This window comes from Gekko japonicus, unplaced genomic scaffold (assembly GCF_001447785.1).
Source record: "Gekko japonicus isolate JY-2015 unplaced genomic scaffold, Gekko_japonicus_V1.1 scaffold505, whole genome shotgun sequence".
Lineage (NCBI taxonomy): Eukaryota > Metazoa > Chordata > Lepidosauria > Squamata > Gekkonidae > Gekko > Gekko japonicus.
Window position 1 is genome coordinate 773,043 of NW_015169788.1, and position 17,405 is coordinate 790,447.

Sequence of the window (17,405 nt, forward strand, 5' to 3'; positions counted from 1 at the left end):
CCCCCCCCCGGTCAGATGCTGCCACCCCGTCAGGGCCCCACCAGTGGGCCTCTCTCTGAACATGGCTTTGGCTGTTAAAGGCCACCCACCCAAGAGGATGCCTGTTCGGTACATTTTATAAAAAGCGTCTTCTGACTGCCGTGTCAGAAAGCAGGCTGGTGCAAGTAGGCACAGGGTGAAGGCACGGCTGGGAATTCAGAAAGCGGCAAGGGAGTGATTATGGAAAGCGGGTCGGAACTTTCCAGGGCAAGAGAAAAGGCAGCATCGCCCCAGGAGCTCCAGGAGCTGGGGTTGGGCCCCCGGTCTCTCGGGCACGTTGGCCCTCGCTTGTCTCCCCGACTCAGAAGAAGTACCAGCTCTTTCTCTGCCTGGCTGCCGGGAGGAAGCTTCTAGCTGCCCCTGAGCGAGTGGCTCTCGTCCCCCCCCCCCGTCACACACACACACCCCTGTCTCTGAAAGCGTGGGTCGCAGGAGGGGTGGGAAAGGAGCTTGTTGCAAATGGCCGCTCACGCCTTGCTCTTTCTGCCTGGCTTTCCTCAGACATTCCGGAAATCCCAGAAAGCATCAAGTTCTGCAAAGCCTTGGAAATCGCGGACTTCAGCGGGAACCCCTTGTCCAGGTAGGGTGGGTGTGAGTTCTGCTGTGGTGCCCCGCATTGACCCTCGGGGCAGACACTCCTGCCCCGCCCAGTGTTGACTGTCCTCCCAGGGCAGCAGCGGGGGCAGGAGGGCCCCCCGGGCCCCCTGGTCCGCTATCTCATGACCCTGCCCGAGAGCCTCTGTGGGCTGGCTGGGTCAGCTGGGCTGTGCCGAAGGAGGGAGAAGGCCGGCTGCTTCTGGGAGGCTCGGGCTATAGGGTCCGTGGGGTGCTCCCCGCTCCCTGTGGGGCTGGAGAGAGAGCACACCCCTGGCGGCTGTCGTTCATGCCCCGTCTTGTGGCTTGCCCGCAGGCTCCCCGAGGGCTTCACGCAGCTGCGCAGCCTGGGCCACCTGGCCCTGAACGACGTGTCTCTGCAGTGCCTGCCCGGCGACATCGGCAAGTGAGTCTCTCCTGGCCTGGCTGGGAGGTGGGGGGGGAGGAGGGGCTGAACACGGGGTGCCCCTCGTTTCCCGGCTGTTTCTGGGACGGGCAAACAGTGGCGTCTCCTTGGACTTCCTCTCTTGCAGTCTGGCCAACCTGGTGACCCTGGAGCTTCGCGAGAACCTGCTCAAGTCCCTCCCTGCGTAAGTCTCTGCAGATTTGTGTCTGCTGCGTTCTAGGCCTATTCACGGATCCAGGCTGTCTCCAGCGAGTCGTGACACCTCTGACATCGGTGGCAGTATATTTGAGAGTGTGGCCTTTGGGCACCCTGGCCTTTGGGCACCACCTCCTGAGGGTGCACTTGGGCCCTGTGAGAAGGAGACTCAGCCTCCGAGGTGCCCTCTGTCTGCTGGAACACGAACTCTGCCTCTTGGGGGGGCTCTTCGTGGTGCTGACCAAGTGACCATACTTCCCCCCCCTCCTCTGTTGTCTTGCAGCTCACTCTCATTCCTCGTCAAGCTAGAGCAGCTGGACCTGGGAGGCAACGACCTGGAGGGGCTGGTAAGGGGGGGGGGGTGCCATGTGGGGGGGGGGAGGGGGTGGTGGCTCGACATCCGGAATCCCTTTGCTCCAGCCCACTACTTGTGTGTGTGTGTGTGTGGCTGGGGGGCGGGTGTTTTCCTGGACACTCCCTGCCCTGCCTTTCGGCCCCTTACCTCAGGGGGCCTCGTTGCAGAAAGAGATACCATTTTGGGTTGGGTGTCTTGACCAAAAGAGGCGTCCTCTTGGTGCGTGTGTGTGTGTGGGGGGGCTGATGCAGTCCTTCTGAGATGGGATCTGGGGGTCTTCCCAGGGAGGTCACGTGCTGCTTCTCTTCCACAGCCAGACACGCTGGGGGCGCTGCCAAACCTGCGGGAGCTGTGGCTGGACCGGAACCAGCTCTCGTCTCTTCCCCCGGTGAGTACTGCCAGCAGGCACGGAGCAGCAGCACCAGCAAAGAGGGTCAGTGGGAGTGCCCTCTTGTCTGCTGAGGCTCACGCGGTACCTCGAACCGTTGCCCTTTCAAGCTTTTCATTGGAATGCGGAGACACCTCGATGGAGGACGGAGCAAAGGCAGTGAGCCGTAATGCCTGTTTTGCCTCTGTCTTCCCTCTGAAGGAGAGTAGAGGCCCACCTGGGGTGTGTGTGTGTGTGCAGGGTTCCGGTTTGCAAATGGGATATAGGTACAGAGGTCATTCAGAAGTACCTGGAAGCTTTGGATGGGTGGAAGTCCCCTGGGCCAGATGCTCTCCACTCAAGAGTGCTGGAAGAGCTAGTTGGGGAGCTGGCAGAGCCGTTATCCTGTATCTTCAGGGCCCCTTGGAAGGCAGGTGATGTGTTAGATGTCTGGAGAAGGGCAAATGGTGTCCCAGTTCTTTAAAAAGGGAGGAAGGATGATCTGGGGAACTATAGGCTGGTCCGTTTGACCTCTGTCCCAGGGGAGATCTTGGAGCAGGTTTGAAAAGGGCTGATTTGTAAGCATCTGGAGGATAACTTGGTGATACGAAGGAGACAGCCTGGATTTGCCCCAGTGGGTCCTGTGCATTTGCCCTTTCTTATAATTTTTCCTTCTTTATGTATCTCTATCCAATATTTTCTTGCTTTCTTATATGTCTACTACATATGATAGAATGTTGCAGCTGTACTCTGCCATTTCCAGCACTTCCCATCATATCCTTTGTTAGTTTCTGCAATATCTTTAGGCGTAATATGCCATCTAAAAACATTTTGTACCAATTCTCCCTTAATGTTTGGGATTCATTGTCTCATGGCCCTTCTGAACCTCTATTGGCGGTTCTGCTGGCTGGCTTGAATGGTCAATTTGGCTGTGCCAAAGGAGGGAGAAGGCTGGCTGCTTTTGGGAGGCTGTGGCATACTCAGGGTTAGGGTCCTTGGCGTGCATTGTGGGTGGTGTGGTGCTTCCACTTCTTTAGTTGATAATTTTTCCCACTGACTCATACATAATATTCTTTCCAAAGTTTTGCATCCATTTTATCATGCAATTTTTTTATTTGCTCTGTCTCTGTATCATATTGCAGTAGCATTTTATAAATTTTTCCTGATAGGTGTTTTAGATCTCCAGTGATTAAATGTTAAAGACCATTTTCTCTCTTACTCGACCTCTTTCCTTTGCTATTTGTTCTTTATATTTAAATACCATTTGATAAAATAACAGCCATGGAATGTTCTTCCCTTCATTATATATCTCTTACCAAGGTTTAATTTTTTTCTTGTCTTATCATATATTCATAAGTTATACGGTCAGTTTTCTTTCTTGTACTGCTGTCACAATAGGCATCGATTGGTAACGTCAGTAGCAAGATAGACAGACTTATTCTATTTTTGCATTGGGAACCTTAAAGTCCATCTCTCAGAATGTGGTTACCGTCTTGTCTTTGAATTGTTTTTAATGATTTCGTAATCAAATAATAGTGGATTCCTTCTTTCATGTCAGTTATTTCCAATTTGATGCTTCTTCTGTTTGGATCTATGATCCAGTCTGAGATCCAAATTTGGGGTGTGCGCTCAGTGTATTCTGAGCCAAATAAATATCCGAAAAATACCCTATTGGTATTTCTCGGTTATTTATTCAGCCGAATACATATTAGACAGTCTGATTTGGCTACTAAAATACCCATGCCCAAATAAAAGTAGATATTATTTGGCTTTTATTTGGGCATGATTAGAAGGTATTAAATGCCTTCTGAGTTTACTCACTGAGTCGTGTCATGGCAGTGGAGTGACTCAGTGAGCAAACTGAAGGAATTTAAAATTTAAATGCATTTAGTTCACTTGCTGAGTCGTGTCGCCATGATGGCACAACTTGGTGAATTCAGAAGGCATTTTAATTTTAAATGTGGTACAACTTGGTGAGTGACCTGAACACATTTAAAGTTTAAATGTCTTCTGAACTCACTGAGTTGCGCCGCTGCAGCAACACAACTTGGCAAGTGAAATTCTCCATTATACCCTATGGAGACTGTCTGCATAGGATATAATGGAGCCAAATAAATTGGGTTTCCCGATTATTTTCCTGAATACCAGTTCAATACTGATACTGGTATTCAGGAATATTTAGGAATACCGATATGTTCTGGTCCAATAGACCTGAATCGGGAACAAAAACAATTTTTTTTGCACACCTGTAATCCAAACCAATGCAGCTGCTTGTCGATACAGTTTAATAAACAGTACCACTAAACCTCCTCTTTTTTTCATCCTGTAATACTTAAAATCTTATTCTTGGCTTCTTCCTGTTCCATTTGAAGTTATTTATCGTTTTCTGCCATTTTTTTAGTCTTCATCTATATAAATTGTAACATTTGAAACAAAAAAGTTAGCTTTAGGAATATGCTCATTTTAACAGCTGAAATTCGTCCCAGCCATGAAATTTTCAGTCTTTCTCATCTTTGCAAATCTTCAGTAATGTTCACCCAGACTTTTGATAGTTACCTTTAAATAAATGATAACTTTGTGCTGTTATAAAAATGCCCAAGTATTTTATTGGTTTCTTAGTAACAGTTATCTTCTCTATCTCTTCTGGCTGTTAGAATCATAGAATCACACAGAGTTGGAAGGGACTGTACAGAGGCCATCTAGTCCAACCCCCTGCCCAGTGCAGGATCAGCCTCTTCTCTAGGTGACGGCCCAGCGCCTTCTAGTTCTGAACTTTCATCACTGTTACTTGCTGTCAGTTCTTGTAAAAGTACTTCAGCTTGTTCGGTTGTTATTTTCTTATCCTTTGACAAAAAATTTATAAGGTGAAGGGAATTTTCCAATGATATCTGATTAATTTCTGTTGCAGCACTTGTTTTAGATTTCCAAATTCTTTTCTTTTCTTGATTGTGTTTGGTGTTAAGTCTTGAAATATTTTTATTTCTTATCCTTCAACTTCAAGCGGATCTTTTCTGTGTTGTGCTAAAATTACGTATTTTGATTTTTTTATGAGTGCAGCTGACTAGTGTGTCTCATAGTAATTTATTTTTACTTGTGTGCTTTGAATTGATTCTAAAAATTCTAAAAATTTGTTCAATTTCCAGAATTTCTGGAAAGTCTCGTATTAGCTTTCAGAATCTGTTCTCTAGATCCAAATTGTGAAGAGTTTCTGGAATTCTGGAGAATCACAGGTTATTACTTCTGAGTTTTGTTTCTAGAACTTCAATTCTTTGATTTGCTTCTATTAAAGAGTTTGCTGTTGTTGTATTGCTTCAGTTTTTTCTCAAGAGCAGTTCTCTCAGAGTTTTCTCAGCCCCACCTACCTCACATGGTGTGTCTGTTGTGGGGAGAGGAAGGGAAGGAGATTGTGAGCTGCTCTGAGACTCCTTCGGGTAGTGAAGGGCGGGGTATAAAACCAATCTCCTCCTCCTCCTGTGATTCTATGATTCTATAAAAGCATGTAATCTTAGACAATATAGCCATATATTCATACAAATTATTATTCTATATAAACAGCCTAAGCCACAGTCCTCTTCTGTTTAATTAATAATTGTTAGTTTGCTTTAAATATTAAAGTAGAAAATTATTATTCATAATTACTGTATATTATTGGACCTTCAAATCTCTACAATACATTTACTTAGAAAGTTTACAAATATAAATAGGAAGGTGATAAATTTAATACAGTAGTCTGTACATAGGATTTATGAGCAAACTTCAGAGGACGGCGGAAGACAGGAAGGCCTGGCGTGATCTAGTCCATGGGGTCGCGAAGAGTCGGACTCGACTGTGCGACTGAACAACAACAAAAAGATTTATGAGATGTTTTAACACAGTACATTAGCAGAAACGATCAGTAGATTGCAAGAAACAATTACTTATGCAAATCTTCCAGTTTTATGCAGATCTTACTGCTTAGCTGTAGTTCATAAAACAGACAGTAGATGGCAGCAAAGGATTACTTATGCAGATTTTTGTAAAACCGTATAGACTTGTATTCCAAATCAGTACTGGATATTTTTTTAAATCCAAATTAGTGTGGCGTTTGCAATCTAATTCAACAAAGGGTTTGTAGTCCAATGTATTTATAATCCAGTGAGATATGACAGGATAAGAAAGACTAGAGAAAGAGGATCAGTCTAGAAATAAAAAACCCCTCTCTTCCTCTTTGTCTTAGAAAGGAAAGCTTCCGGTTCCGAATGAGGGGAGCGTAGAAATAAAAGCCAACACAGATGATCAGTCTGGTAATATGCCTTGCTGTATTCCCACAATGACATTGAAATTCTTCTTCTGCAAGGTTAGTTAGTTAACAGTCAGCCAGTAAGCCAGTCAGAGAGAGAAAGGAAAAAATGGCTGCAAGTCAGGGTCCCTCCTTTTTGTCCAGATAGATCACAGTTCAACACGTCGTTCTTCATAACAAAAAATTAATTAGTCACTAAATCAGGAAGGCTCAGATTGTTGTATTCTAATCTTGCTAATTAAAGGTAAAGGTTTCCCTTGCTCAAAAGCCAGTCGAGTCCGACTCTAGGGTTGCGGTGCTCATCTCCGTTTCAAAGCCGAAGAGCCAGCGCTGTCCGAAGACGTTTCCGTGGTCATGTGGCCGGCATGCCTAAACACCAAGGCGCACGGAACGCTGTTCCCTTCCCACCGAAGTGGTACCTATTTATCTACTTGCAATTTCTCGCTTTCGAACTGCTAGGTTGGCAGGAGCTGGAACTAGAGACGGGAGCTCACTCCGTCATGCGGCACACTTGGGTCTCGAACTGCTGAACTACAGCCTGCAGTTCAGCGTCTTAACCACTTGAGCCACTGCAGCTCCTCTTGCTAATTAGCTGATGTTAAAAGTCAAATGTCACAAAGGCAGGATCCAAAAAAGAAAAAGGAATGGGAGAGAGAGTGTGTGTGTGTGTGCTGGCATTCTTGATCCCCCCCATCCCCCAGCTAGTTCTGTACTGGTGTCGAGAACCGATGATTAGTCTGGTAATATGCTGTATTCCCACAATGTTGTTTAAATTTTTCTTCTGCAAGGTTAGTTAGTTAACAGTCAGCCAGTAAGTTTAGCAGAGAATTTAAAAAATTGCTGCGGTTCTTTATCACAAAAAATAATGAGTTGCTAAATCTGGAAGGCTCAGATTGTTGTAGGGGATCCAACATGGTGACGGACTGAAGGAACACATTTAATTATGTCCCTTTGAGCTTCCCCACATCAAGGGCAACCTGCCAGGCAGGGGGAGTTTAGTAGCCCCAGCCAGCTTCTCTTTTTGCTTAAGAAGCACTCCTGCTACCCCATGCAGGGGTAGATCAGAGGATTTTTAAGTCTTCTGACTCCTGTTAACGCGGACAACACCAAGGCTGCTGTGGAGAATTGCCAGCAGGAGAATTTCTGAGTAAGTCAACCCGATACTTAAATGCATTATTTTATCAACAGAACTCTCTTATCATTGGAAGGGACCTTGCAGGTCATCTAGTCCAACCCCCTGCACTCTGCAGGAGCATAGCTGAAAGATAGCCCTACATACCTACAACATACCCGAAAGATGTCCAACCTCCGCTTGAAAACGTCCAGCGAAGGAGCATCCACCACCTCCCGAGGCAGACTGTTCCACTGTTGCTTAGTTAGTTTGAAATTCTACCGAATAACATCGAATATGAAACAGTTGTGATTTTTGACATCAGTACAGAACTAACAGGGGGGGAAATCAGGAATGCAGTCGTCTCCCTCTCTCTCTTTTCTCCTTTCCTTTTCCAGATCCTGCCTCTGTGATATTTAACTTCCAGATCCTGCCTCTGTGATATTTAACTTTTAACATCAGCTAATTGGCAATATTAGAACACAACAATCTGCAGGGCTTAGTTTTAGGCCCGGTGCTTTTTAATATTTTTATCAAGGATCTGGATGAGGGTGTGAAGAGACTACTCATCAGATTTGCAGATGACACCAAACTGAGAGGGGCAGCAGACGCTCCAGAAGGACAGAAATAAAATACAGTCGGGTACATGGTGAAAAGGGCAGGTTTTGCATCTGTGTGGCAAAAATCTTATGGGTGTGTACCAGTTGGGGGGGTGCTCTTTCGGGTTCTTGCATGTAAGAACAAGATCTTAGGGTTTTGGTGGACTGCAAGTTGAATACGAGTAGCTGGCGTAATGCGGTAGTAAAGAAGGCAAATTTGACCTTAAGGCGTATCAACAGATGCATGAGATCTGGGACACAAGATGTGATAGAAGAACCATGGTGTACCACATTGGTCAGATCCCATTTGGACTATCGTGCCCAGTTCTGGAGGCCTTTTTATAGGAAGGGTATAGAAACTTCAGAGCGGGTACAGAGGAGAGTGGCAAGGATGGTTAGGGGTTTCAAGGAGGAGGGGATCCAACCTGGCTCCCTCAGATTAGAGTCCGTGCTCTTAACCATTACACCAGACTTAAGCCTTATGAAGAACGGCCGTGGGAAGTTCGCCCTGGAGGAGATGGGGGGGGGGATATGATTATTCTTTTTAACTGTTTGACGGGTGATCGTCTAGTGGGCAGGGAGCTGTTTCAGTTGGTAGTGGAGCCACAGGACTTGTAAAGCTGGGTTTAAATTATGGATGCGGGATATTTTATTTATTTATTTATTTATTTATTGTTAACATTTTTACCCTGCCCTCCCCGCGGGCGGGCTCAGGGCGGCTTACAAGAGGGCACAAGCCCATACATAAAAACAGGATAAAACAGTAAAACCATTAAATAACAACAAAAACAAGAATAAAGTGCTCCATACAAACAAGATGGTCTCTGAAGATGGTATCAGTCCTTTCATTGGGGTGGTATTGTCCCGTTGATGGTCCAAGGCCAGTCCAGCGGTATCAGTGCCATGCAAGGTGGTGGCAGATCTTCCGGGGACCGCCCCTGATCCCGTTGTTATCTCCACCATTGGTGGTGGTGGTGGTGGTGGTGGTAGTGATAGTGGCGGCTCCTATTTGAAAGCCTGGCGGAAGAGCTCTGTCTTGCAGGCCCTGCGGAACTGCATAAGGTCCCGCAGGGCCCTGATCTCCTCCGGGAGCTCGTTCCACCGGGTGGGGGCCGCCACTGAGAAGGATCTGGCCCTGGTTGCAGCAACCTCCTTTTAACAATGAGGGCAGTCCAGGGGTGGGTTGGGTGGCCCAGGGACCCAGGGGTTAGGGTTCTCCCACCTTGGAAGTGTTTAAGCGTAGGTGGGATGATCATTTTTCAGGGATGCTCTTGGTGCGGGGGTGGGTGGGGGGTCGGACTGGGTGGTCTTTAGGCCCCTTCCATCTTTTTAATTCTATAATACATCAGAAAAATAAGTGCATGAGTGTTAACTGTTCCAAGAACTTACTTTCCAGCTTAGCAGACAGAATTGCTTGCAGAAGAGTTTTGCTCTGTGAGAGCAGCAGAGGCTGCCCTGCTCCCAAAAGATCCTTCCTGAGAGTGAAGCTGACCCTCTGGGGCCGATGTGAGGCACAAGGTGGCCCGGGACAGGGCCTTCTCTGTGGTGGCACCCTGACTTTGGGGATATCCTCCCTGCTGCACTTCATGCATGAGGCCTGATCCTCATGGGGTCAGGCACAAAGCTTAAGCATTCCTGTTCAGCCAGGCTCGTCCTTAGTTGTTTTGGTGTTCTGAAGAATGATCAGAACAGCTCAGCTGGATGACACCAGTGGCCCACCTAGTCCAGATGGAGCAAGCCAGTTCCCGGGGCAATTTCAGGTGAAGAAAGCAGCACCTCGGCTGGGGAAGGGGCTCTGAGAGCCCCCCCCTTTCCGGTGCGGTGCCCTGCGAGTTCCAGGCACGTCCGCATGCAGCGGGGAAGCACAGACATCCAGAAGACATCCCCTGATTCAGCCGGGGAGAATGGAACGGGTCGTTAGGCCTGGAGGATGCTTGGCGGGCATATACATTTTCTCCAGCGATCCTTTGGGCTCCAGGCGGCTGTCCTTCCTTTCCAGACGTGCTTCGTGGTCAGACGCCGGGCTCTCCCCACGTAGCCTCCTCCCCCTGCTCGTTGCCCTTGAGGGCGGAGTTGCTCAGCTCCTGGCAGGAGCGACCTTAGAAGCTCCTCTGGGACTGTTTAGCTGTTGTCAGCGGTCTGGCTTCCTTTTGGCTCAGCCTCCTTCCTCATTGGGATCATGTTGCTTTAAGATCTCCTAGTACCTTTGTAAAGGGATGGGTGCAGTTAAATCGATGTCTTCTGCTTGCGTTCCAGGCTGCCTCAGACTTAGGTGGAGAGGTGGGATACGGGTTTTTTTGATATAAGTGAATGAACAACAAGCCCCAGTCTCCACCAGTCTTGCTTGAAACGTTTTGGGAAGGGGATGGAGCAGGTACACGGGAGGCGGGCGGGCGGCCTGCCTCTGGGTTTGCTCTTCTGGGCCGGGGCCTGACCCCTCCCTCCTTGCAGGAGCTGGGCAACTTGCGCCGCCTGGTTTGCCTGGATGTCTCTGAGAACAAGCTGGAGCAGCTGCCCAGTGAGATCAGCGGGCTGGTGGCTCTGACGGATCTGCTCCTCTCACAGAATCTGCTGGAGAATATTCCTGACGGGATTGGTGAGTGTGGGCTGCTGGCACACTGGGGCGGTGGGCACCGGGGGGGGGGAAGCTGTGGGGTGTCGTGCTCCTCTTCGGGGGGCCTGCCTGTGCGTGCTGAGAGGCTGGGTAAATAGGGGGGGCACGTTTTTTAGAACATAAATGTCTTCTGTTCCAAACAGGCTGGCTTAGCATGGTGCGTGTGTTAAGACAGCATTTATAATGCCTTAGGATGTATTGGTGGCCCTCCATTGAACACACTGAATTTTCCCAAAGAGCCACAGGAAGAAGTTTTTTGAGGTCAAGAATGAGCAGACTGTGAGATTCCTGACAGATCAGAGTGAAGCTTTAGCGGCTCAGCATCCTCTCTGTAAGCCGCTCTGAGACACTTTTGGGCAGTGAAGGGCCATGGGGTATACATCCAATCTCTTCTCTCTCTCCTTCACTTTCGCACTGTGGCCGAATCAGACACCTCGTGGAAGTCCACGAGCTGGACGGGCAGTGGCAGCCTGGGCCTGCTCTGTTCCCTTCCCTCCACCCCCCCCCCCCAGTAACAGGGATAAGAGGAGCCCACGTTGGATCAGAGAAGCCTCCCTTGCCCCAGACCCAGCGTTCTTCTCCGTGCCTTGTGGCTGAGAGCCACTGAGAGGGGCCTCTGTAGAAGTTCTGCATCCCTGGAGATTAGTCTGAGCCTGGCCACCACATGCAGATGGGTCTGCTACACTCGGGGGGCGGGGGGGCGGGGGACGGACTCCCAGAGAATTCGTGATCTAATTTTCGTATGAACTCCAAGGAGTATATAACGAACCAAGTGACATAATTTTATTGATTAGATTTTTTTTTTCGTGGCCGCTCTCCCAAAGGGTCTCACAGTGACTGACAACATTAAAACCATATAAATAAGGTGAAAACAACATCAAAACAAATAAATTTAAAACATTAACATTAAAATGTTAAACAATTAAAACATGTGGCTCGCACCATATCCACGAATAAAGACATCCCAGACATTTGGATCCCTCTCCAAAGGCCAACGTAGGCGATTCTGCCTGGCCTGCGCCCTCCAGGAGTCAGCCAGTCCGCCAGGGCGTGGGGGGTGTCGTCCGGGAGTGCCTGGGCCACAGGGTAGGGGCCACAGCAGAGAAGGCCGTCCTGGGGCCAGGCCCCTGCAGGAGGCCCCCAGAGGAGGACGGCTGAAGGGCGCGCGGGGGCTGGGGTGGGGGGTTGTAGTGAGGTAGGCCATCCTGTAAGGATGAGGATCCCATGAATGGCTTTGGAGGTGAACACCAACACCTTGAATTGGATCCAGAGACTACTGGAGGGATATGAGCTTGACCGTGATGTTCTGGTCAGCAGCCGGGCAGCTGCCTTCTGGACCACCTGCGTTTTCAAGCGTAGCCCCACGTAGCGCAAATAAATGCATTGTGCCATGTGACATTTTCTAGAATAAGTAAATATGTGAATATATATATCAAAATACATAGAAGATCTGGCATGAATCCTTCCATTGTGGTTGTGTTCTAGTGGCTGGCCTGTGAGCAAATTGTCTGCCTTGTTGACTTCTTATATGTTGTCTGAACACTGGGAAACGTGGCCGAAAGAAGGGCTTGAAGCAGTGGCTTCTGCTGTGGTAGTGGATGAGACGGTCTCTTCTCCTGGGAGGAGTCTCTCCCGTGGCTGTCGGCAGGGGTGCAGCTCTTTGACAGTTCCATGGGAGGGGCTTCTCTGATGTTCCCGGGGTTGACCTTTCTATGAGCAGATAGCAGGCTGCTGACTTCCTTCCTCTTGGAGCAAGACTCCTCCTCACTCCAGAAGGCCTTCTTTCCTTTCTTAAGAACATAAGAGGAGACAATGATGGATCAGGCCAATGGCCCATCCAGTCCAACACTCTGTGTCACACAGTGGCCAGAAATACCAGGTGCCATCAGGAGGTCCACCAGTGGGGCCAGGACATTAGAAGCCCTCCCACTGTTGGCCCCCCTAAGCACCAAGAAGACAGAGCATCACTTGCCCCAGAGTTCCTATCTATACCTTGTGGCTAATAGGGGCCACTGAGGGACCTCTGCTCCAGATGTTTATCCAGTTCCCTCTTGAAGCCGTCCATGCTTGTAGCCGCCACCCTGTGGCAGTGAATTCCAGGTGTTAATCACTCTTTGGGTGAAGAAGTACTTCCTTTGATCTGTTCTAACCTGACCGCTCAGCAAGTTCATGGAGGCCCACAAGGAGTTCTTGTATTGTGAGTAAGGGAGAAAAGTACTTCTTTCTCGACCTGCTCTATCCCATGCATTGTCTTGTAAACCTCAATCATGTCACCCCTCAGCCGTCGTTTCTCCAAGCTAAAGACCCCCAAGCGCGTTAACCTTTCTTCATAGGGAAAGTGTCCCAACACTTTTTTTCTTGTCCTTCTTTTCTCTTTCTTAGCTGAGAGGGGGGCTGGAGGCTTTGGCCAAAGTATCACATTCAGGGAGGAGATGGGCTCTGTTGTGGGGGCAACCTCCGTCTCCCCAAATGCCCCTTTGCCCTGCAACGTAGGCGTCTGGCAGCAAGAGCTTCAGCTCCCCCGTGGCAGCCACCTGTGTTGGGTGGGCCTCTGGCTGCCTCCCCAGCCTTGGCCAGGAGTTGGAGGGCGTGGTACAAAAGAAGTGCGGAAGCACACAGGTCGGGACCTGGCCACCATTTGGCATCTCTGCCTTTGCATCATGCTAGCTGGCAACAGGACACACGCACACGCACAGCAGCAGAGTAAGCGTGAAAAGGAAGAGGTGAGCTTGCTCTTCTCCACTTGTGTGCTGGTGAAGGAGGCAGTTGGTCTTCCTAGCCTTTTGTGGATGGGCTTGGTTTAAAATACCGCAAGAGGGACATGGCAGTGCAGGCTGGCCTAACGGACCCTGGAAGCTCTCACCGAGCCCGGAGGCGAAGAGGAGTCCTTTAGACATGGTAAGGCCATTCAGACCCGTGCGTTCCCAGAGCGCCCAGTCCACTCATCTTGAAGGAGGTTAAAGCCTCAGTCTCCTTGGCCCTCTCTGTTGAAGGCAGCAGGTCTCTTGGCCTCTTCCAGCTCTGGGGGATCAAAGGCGTTCCTGAGGCAGCAGAGCATTTCAGACTTCCCTTAGTCGTCAGTGCCCTGATGGCTGACCTCACCGCCAACTTGGCCTTCGAGGCTGGTTCAGATGACTGTCAAAGTGATCCCAGTGCCAAGAGGATTGTTGCTGCTCTGCGAAGAAGCTCTGCCACTTCCTCCATGACGTTTCCAGCCTCCATTGTGTGACCTTTGTTTCCCAGGGTGATAGATAGGTGGTCAGCCAGCCTTTCAGCAGCACAGCACGATATCCCTAAGGACCTGACAGGTGAATTAAAGAAAATACTGCTTTGCAGTCGATGCATTGCTAGTGTCGTAAGTCAGTTTGTGCTGAGTGATGGCTCAGATTTCTCAGGCGAAGAGCTACCTACTAGCCCTGAGCCAGTGATTGAATGCCTCCTCTGCGGCGAGACTCTGGGGGGGGATTTAAACTTTACCCCCCCCTCAGTCTGAAGACATGCCACAGAGGCAGTACTCTCCATTCAGTGATGGAAACCTCCCCCCCGGTGACTTCGGGGGGGGGATTATTATACCCTATGGGGACAGTCCCCATAGGGTATAATTGAGGCAAATAAATTTGGCAACTCCAAAAACTCCTGAACAACAGTATCATATCAATACTGGGGTTTGGGAATATCAGCAAATGCCAACATTTTTCGGGTTTGGTAGATCCGAACCTGAAAAATTCTGAATTTTTTTTTTGGTGCACACCCCTTATCAGGAGTCACAGACTACACCTTTAAGTTCTGAAGCAGTAAACACGTCTTCAGCAGCCACTCCCAGCCCACCTGGCTCACCCACATCCTTGCAGTGCCGACACTGTCAGAGACGCTTAGAGTTGCAAGAAAGGAGGAGAAGTGCGAGACTCCTGGTCTGTCGCCAGCTGTCAATTGAAGACACGAATTAGTAGCTTCAGGATGACTGCCAAGGAATTGGCTGAGAGTTTAGTTTCATTAAGACTTGGCTATAAATCCAACTGGGAGAAGCCGCAATTTGTGGACGCAACAAGTACACTTTGCTACTGAGCCACCAACCTTGCTGCTACTGGACCTCTGCAGCCTTGAGCCTCGGACTGGACCTGACAACTGACTTTTCTGGAACTCCTTGACCCTGAACTGAACTTTGGTAAACCTGCTCTCAGGAACCCCTGTCTTTTGGACTGGACTTTGGTTGCTCTCTGCAGCCTTGCCTGTGGCCTGCCCTGCTGGACCTCAGCCCGTGCCTCCTGGGGAAGCTACATCAGTACAGCCTGGTGCTCTTCAGACATGATTGCACGTAGAAATACGTTGCGGACCAGAGGGCCCAGACCAGAGGAGCGGCCGTCCCTTTTCACAGGGTGTCAGGTTCTTCGGAGATTCTCTGGATCCCTCCCTCATGGAAGCTAAGGACAAGGGGGGGGGGAAGCCTTACCCACCAGAAAAAGGGGATGAGCCAAGCAAGACGCTTCAGCTGGGAACTCCTTTCAACGGCACTGCGGGGTCCTGATGCTGGTCGGAACCACCATGGCAAGGAGGGAGGGGGGATCCTTCTTCTCCACCCCCCGGGGGTGTTTTCCAGGGGCATGAGGGCAGTGAATGAAATAGCTTGGAGTGGCCCAATCCCCTCCTCCCCCCCCCCTGCACCTCAGTGGTCCCGACCAGCAGCGGCCTGCCGTGACACAGTTGAAAGGCAATCCGGCCCGGGAGCTGGCTCTTTGGAACAACGGCGTGTCCCCTGACAAGCCCAGGGCCACCCGCCTCACCTTGTCTGACCCTTCGCCCAGAACCAGAACGGGAAACGTCTAGGCCTTCGAGGGCAGAAGGCCTGATCCTGAGGGGGGTCCAGTAACAGAGGCCCTTTGCCCAGAAGCCGGGGGAGGAAGGGAGAAGTGCCCCTGCCGGGCCACACCGCCAGGCAGTCTGCTCCGCATGTGGGGGTGTGTGTGTGTGTCTTCAGCACTTTGTGGCGGTCTGTGGGCCATGGATCTCGGGTGGTTGTTGCTGGAGATGGTTACAAAAGGCCATTCTTTGGAACCACGAAGGCCCCTCTTGAGAGACTTGTTCAGGTCCTGAGAAACAAGAGTCCACGCAGGAGACTTCCGCAAGTCATCTTTGATGGGAGAGGGAGGTGTTTGTGGCTTGTTGTTTTATCTTACAATGCTGTAATTATCTCTTTAAGCCACACTTAGCCACGAGGAAAGGTTGTCTATAAATACCTTAATTTAAAACCTTGTCAAAAGTTCAGGAACACCCACATCGTTGACCTGTGTGCGTTTCCAGGGCAAAGGTCAGGTGCGGCCCTTTATGTCAGCGACCAGAAGCGGGGGGGGGGGCAGTTCACACCTCTGCTCCGTGCTGCCAGGCAGGCAGGCCCCCCCTTTCTGGCCGGGAGCATCGTCAGACTGCCCTCCCCACTTCCTTTTGTCCAGGGTCCCCCCCTGGGCGTGCAGTGCTTTCCTGTTCCCCCAAGAGGAGACCACCAAACCCCCCCACCACCACCACTGGAGAGAGGAAAATTCATTTACCTACCATAACTTTCTTTTCCCCTCCCCCCCAGCAAAATGAGAGATTTGTTTCAAGGTCAAGCTGTCACACCTCAACAGGTTTCATGTCAATAGAGTTTCCAGTGAGTAGCTTCCCATGAGGGCGTCAAAAGCTACGTGGGAGGCCCTCTTCCCAGGAGAAGAGACCATGGAGAATGGAAGTCCACAGGGAGGGAGGGAGGGAGGCAGCAGATGTTCCCCTCCCCTCCCCTCCCCTCCCCTCCGCCCCCCCCCCTGCTCAGGCCAGGGCTCTCTCCCTTCGTCTTCAGGCCAGCTGAAGCAGCTCTCCATCCTGAAGATTGACCAGAACCGGCTGCTGGAGCTGACGGAGGCCATTGGGGAGTGTGAGAATTTGTCCGAGCTCATCCTGACGGAGAACATGCTGACGGTACGCGTGCCGGGCGGGGGCGGGGCGGGGGGGGCCTGTCCCTGTGCTCTGGCTCCTGCCTGGGGGGCGGTGGGCACGGGTGCCAGCCTTGCCTGCTTTCGTGCTCCCTCTCTGGGCAGCTCACTCCCCCCAGTGCCGCAGGGCTCGGGCGGCCCCTCTGACCACGCGCCGTCTCCCTCTGGCTCAGGCCCTGCCCAAGGCCCTGGGGAAGCTGGCGAAGCTGACAAACCTCAACGTGGACCGGAACAGGCTGCTGGCTCTGCCCCCTGAGATAGGGGGGTGCAGCAGCCTGAACGTGCTCTCTCTCCGCGACAACCGCCTGGAGCTCCTGCCGCCCGAGCTGGCAAGCACCACGGAGCTGCATGTGCTGGATGTGGCCGGCAACAGGTGAGGCTGCCCGGGGGGGGAGGGGGTGTGGGTGCCCGCGGGCAGGCACGTCTGTCTGCCTGTTTGCTTACTGTACTTGTGGCTCGCCTCTCTCACGGACACCCAAGGCGGATCACACAGTGTGAATCGGTACAATCAGTTGGATGCGACATCTAATAAGCCATGGAACGGGATGAGGTGCACAGAAATCTGAAACGAAGCACACAGTACTAGATATAACATAGAACAGAAAAATGGGACTACACAAGCAGAAAGCAAAGCAGTGAGAGCATACAGCAAACAGAGGATACATACCCCCCCCCCAGAATTCCCGTGGAGGAGCAGGCATCCCTTCTATTTATTTATTTATTATTTAGTTTGGTTTATATCCTGCCCTCCCTGCCAATGTGGGCTCAGGTTGGCTTACACAAAACTTTATAGAAATACAGTTAAAACCTGTCATAAACAAATAAATATAAAGTAACAATCATTTAAAATACTCCTAGCACACTGGAACATGATAAAAGCAAG

At 50.4% G+C, this 17,405-nt stretch overlaps 1 protein-coding gene across 1 annotated transcript in view; it reads left to right on the top strand.

Moving 5' to 3' along the window:
* SCRIB (scribbled planar cell polarity protein) overlaps positions 1–17,405 on the top strand; it is a 117,457-nt gene that overhangs the window by 29,044 nt on the left and 71,008 nt on the right. The window contains exons 3-10 of the mRNA XM_015416965.1: positions 541–619; positions 950–1,039; positions 1,167–1,223; positions 1,518–1,581; positions 1,903–1,977; positions 10,397–10,541; positions 16,390–16,508; positions 16,696–16,895. Of these exons, the coding sequence (XP_015272451.1) occupies positions 541–619; positions 950–1,039; positions 1,167–1,223; positions 1,518–1,581; positions 1,903–1,977; positions 10,397–10,541; positions 16,390–16,508; positions 16,696–16,895 (829 nt within the window). The remainder of the gene's footprint in view (positions 1–540; positions 620–949; positions 1,040–1,166; positions 1,224–1,517; positions 1,582–1,902; positions 1,978–10,396; positions 10,542–16,389; positions 16,509–16,695; positions 16,896–17,405) is intronic.